The 3763-nt window shown below is 35.5% G+C and overlaps 1 protein-coding gene across 1 annotated transcript in view; it reads left to right on the top strand.

The window, feature by feature from the left end:
- The window catches only part of LOC106875066 (dnaJ homolog subfamily C member 25), a 32003-nt gene that overhangs the window by 24919 nt on the left and 3321 nt on the right, over positions 1 to 3763 (top strand). Inside the window, exons 6-8 of the mRNA XM_052969593.1 lie at positions 146 to 283; positions 2075 to 2139; positions 2251 to 2446. Coding sequence (XP_052825553.1) covers positions 146 to 283; positions 2075 to 2139; positions 2251 to 2446 — 399 coding nt within the window. The remainder of the gene's footprint in view (positions 1 to 145; positions 284 to 2074; positions 2140 to 2250; positions 2447 to 3763) is intronic.

Here is a 3763-nt window from a genome sequence, read left to right as displayed (position 1 = left end):
CCTAAATTCTTCAATTTTCACTTTTTTCAGAATTTTTTTTTTGCGAAATATGTAGCAAAAAACAAAAACGAGATAATCTACATTCTTTATATCCGCCAGTTAACCACTTAAGTCTTTAACTTTCATTCACTATTTCTGTTTTCAGTATTTAAATGCATGGAACAACTATAACACGGCCATTGTACAGTTATCAAAAGAACCCAAATATCGGATACAGGCCACAGAAATAGCCAAAACCGAAGGCTTACTTAATACAAATAGAAAAAAAGATAGAAGGAAAAAGGTGAGAATATTAAAAGAATTTTTTACCTCTATCTTTTTATTAATTGGAAAAATACATCTTTTGGGAATTGGGTTAATTTTTCTGTTATCAACTCTGCATTAATTATTTATCCAGTGAAAGCTCTTCACTGTTAATCCATACAATCAAAAGTCTGTTGCTGTTGATAAAACAACTTTGTATTAATCTTCTCTGTGTTTATGAAGTCCTCTATGACAAGTCCATGTCTGGTGAGAATTTATGTCTTCTTAATCTGTTGTATTAGGGTCAATGATATCCTTCAAAATTTTATATGCTCCAAGAAATTTCCTGACACTGCTCCTAGCATGCCTTTTTATGGCACGTTTTACTATTTCCTGTCCTTTTGTGTTTTGTGTACTATGCACGCACTCTAGCTTTCATTGCTACTTTTCTTTTTACCCTTTTCCAACAAATTGTAGTGCACCTAAGCACTGTATACAATCATCTCATTATTAATATTGTGGCACATAGGAAGGTGGTGAGCTGGCAGAATCATCAGCACACTGGACAAAATGCTTAGTGGTATTTTGTCTGTCTTTACATTCTGAGTTCAAATTCTACTGAGGTTGATTTTGCTTTTCATTCTTTTGGGGGTTGATAAATTAAGTACCAGTTACACACTGGGGTCAATGTAATTGACTTGCCCCCTCCAAAATTTCAGGCTTTGTGGCTATAGTAGAAAGGAATGTTATGGCGCTTAGCTGGCAAAATCATTGGTGTCAAACAAATTGCTTAGCATTTCTTCTGACTCGTCATGTTCTGAGTTCAAATTCTGCCAAGAGCAACCTTAACTTTCATCCCTCCAGGAGTTGATAAAGTAATGTACCAGTCAAGTATTGAGGTCTATTAACACCTTCCTTCAAAATTGCTGGTTTTGCACTTAAATTAGAAGCATGAGTTTGCGAAATTGTTAGTGTGTTAGAAGAAATGTTGCTGAGTTCAAATCTTAAGAAATCAGCTTTACCTTTTGTCCTTTTGGGGGGGTCAATGAAATGAAGTACCACTCAAGTACTCAGTATTGGGTCCATGTTATCAACTAACGCTGTCCCCTGGAAAACTGCTGGCCTTATGCCAAAATTTGAAACATTATAACTGCTACATGCTATATTAGTTAGCAGGGATGTTGTTTTGAGGTTTGGTGACAATATGTCTCCTCAAATCTCAAAAATCTTTCTTAATATTTTTGCAGAATAGAGGATTGCACTTTCCGACAGGTCATCAATGCATGTCTCAATTTCAATATCCTTCAACCTCTTAGGTAGCAGTTTGAGTATTGTGCCAAATGAACCTCTTACCACTGGAATAATTGTTGTCTTAGTCTTCCTCAATTTCATCTCTCTGATTAGGTCTTGATATTTCACAATTTCTTTCGTGTTCACCTACATATATGGCATTGCAAAGTCTATGATCTTGCAGGTTTTATTTTTACTTTGATCTCTATAATCATATCTGGTCTCCTTGCTTCAATAGTATCATCAATCCTTTTGGGAAAACCCCATAAAATCCTGTAATTATTATTCTCCATCATAGCCACTGCCCGACTTTTGTTCATACCACTTTGCAGCTGCCTCTTCTTCCTTTTTTCATTTTTCTTTCTTCTTTTATTTTCTTTCTTCCTTTCTTTCTGCTACTGCTACTACTGCTGCTACTACTACTACTGCTGCTGCTGCTGTTGCTGCTGCTGCTACTACTACTACTACTACTACTACTACTACTACTACTACTACTACTACTACTACATGCCTTCATCTATTAATATATTTCTTCTTCCAGGAAGAAATTCGAGAAGAAGAAGAAACTATTATAAGAAAAGTTATAGAACAAAAAATGGATATCAGGTGAGTCTACTCATTTGTTTGTTTGTAATCATGCAACAATCCATTTTTGCCATCCATAAACATCACTAAAATAAACACTCTCTTTGGCATCCATTTTTTTTTATTTTTCAGAGGAGGGTTTAGTAAACCCAAAATCTATAATGTCCTTTGGATCCAGTTAGTCCTTAGTCCATACTATATCTTACGATATCTATATTGGTATATCCGATGGATCTGGAAATTTAATATTAAGAAAGAAGAGTATGGGCTAGAAGAGAAAATGTATATAATTCAGACATATATGAAACTTAGTTCCACCCAGTGGGAGGTAAGTAGTCAATTATTCTAATTATAACTGCTACATGCTATATTAGTTAGCAGGGATGTTGTTTTGAGGTTTGGTGACAATATGTCTCCTCAAATCTCAAAAATCTTTCTTAATATTTTTGCAGAATAGAGGATTGCACTTTCCTACAGGTCATCAATGCATGTCTCAATTTCAATATCCTTCAACCTCTTAGGTAGCAGTTTGAGGCTATTGTGGTCATGATTGGCTGCATGGGTAGTTGTGGTTATGTGCTGGTGAGGATTGTTGTTGTTCAACTCCTGATCTACTCCAGTTTAGTATATCTCTGATCAAAGGTACTTTGACCGTACCAACCCTGTTTCTTTTCCTGTCTGAAAGGAACTTGGGACAACATTATTCAGTGTGTCCTTTCATAAGATGGTGTCACACACATAGCTGTGTGATTAAAAAATCTTGCTTCTGAACCATGTGGTTTTGAGTTCAGACCCTGTGAACTGCAGTTATTATCATGTGCAGGATAGATCTGATTATCTATTAACCCCCTCTATCTATGTCCTCACCAACTTAAGGTACCACTTTAAGAGAAAGGAGGAGGTGCTGCCCAACAATATATTTTTTTATGAAAGATGGTTAAGAATGATGTAATCGGTGTGGTTAAATGAGCAACTTATGTGGCTGTAAGTTGGTTGCAAGAACTGAGGGAAAGGGCTTGTTTTTAATGTGTCATAATAGTCCAGGTTTTTGTGTCGTGTATTCCAAATCACTCTGTGTGATTAACCCCATTTTGAAGTTCCTTTCTTGTTAATGCTTTCTTTATTGTTTTGTGTTTGTACTTTCTACAACAAATTGGACACTTATGACCAATATGATGTGTGTTTACATGAATTCTTGACATACCTGCTTATAACCTCACATCATACCATATTGGTTTGATTTACTCTCTACCATCCTTGATCTATATGCAAACCCTTAGTGGTTAATAAAGAAATTGTTAATATTATTATTAAGAAGGTGGTATGGCAGGATTGTTATGTCAGACAAAATGCTTACCAGCATTTCTCCTGGCTCTTTGTTTTTAGTACAAATTTTACTGAGGTCAACTGTGCTTTTCATCTTTTCAGGGTTGATGAAATAATTGCTAGTTGAACACTGGGGTCATTAATCAAATAGTTCTCTCTCCAAAATGTCAGGCCTTGTGAATTCAAATGCCACAGAGGTTATCTTTGCTTCTTCATCTTCTCAGGTTTGATAAAATAAGTACCAGTTGAGAACTTTGGTTGATGTAATCATCTCGTTCTCTCCCACAAAATTTCAAACCTTGTCCCTATAGTAGAAAGG

The sequence above is a fragment of the Octopus bimaculoides genome, chromosome 7, assembly GCF_001194135.2.
Source record: "Octopus bimaculoides isolate UCB-OBI-ISO-001 chromosome 7, ASM119413v2, whole genome shotgun sequence".
NCBI lineage: Eukaryota > Metazoa > Mollusca > Cephalopoda > Octopoda > Octopodidae > Octopus > Octopus bimaculoides.
This window is presented reverse-complemented; position numbering and strand designations above follow the sequence as displayed.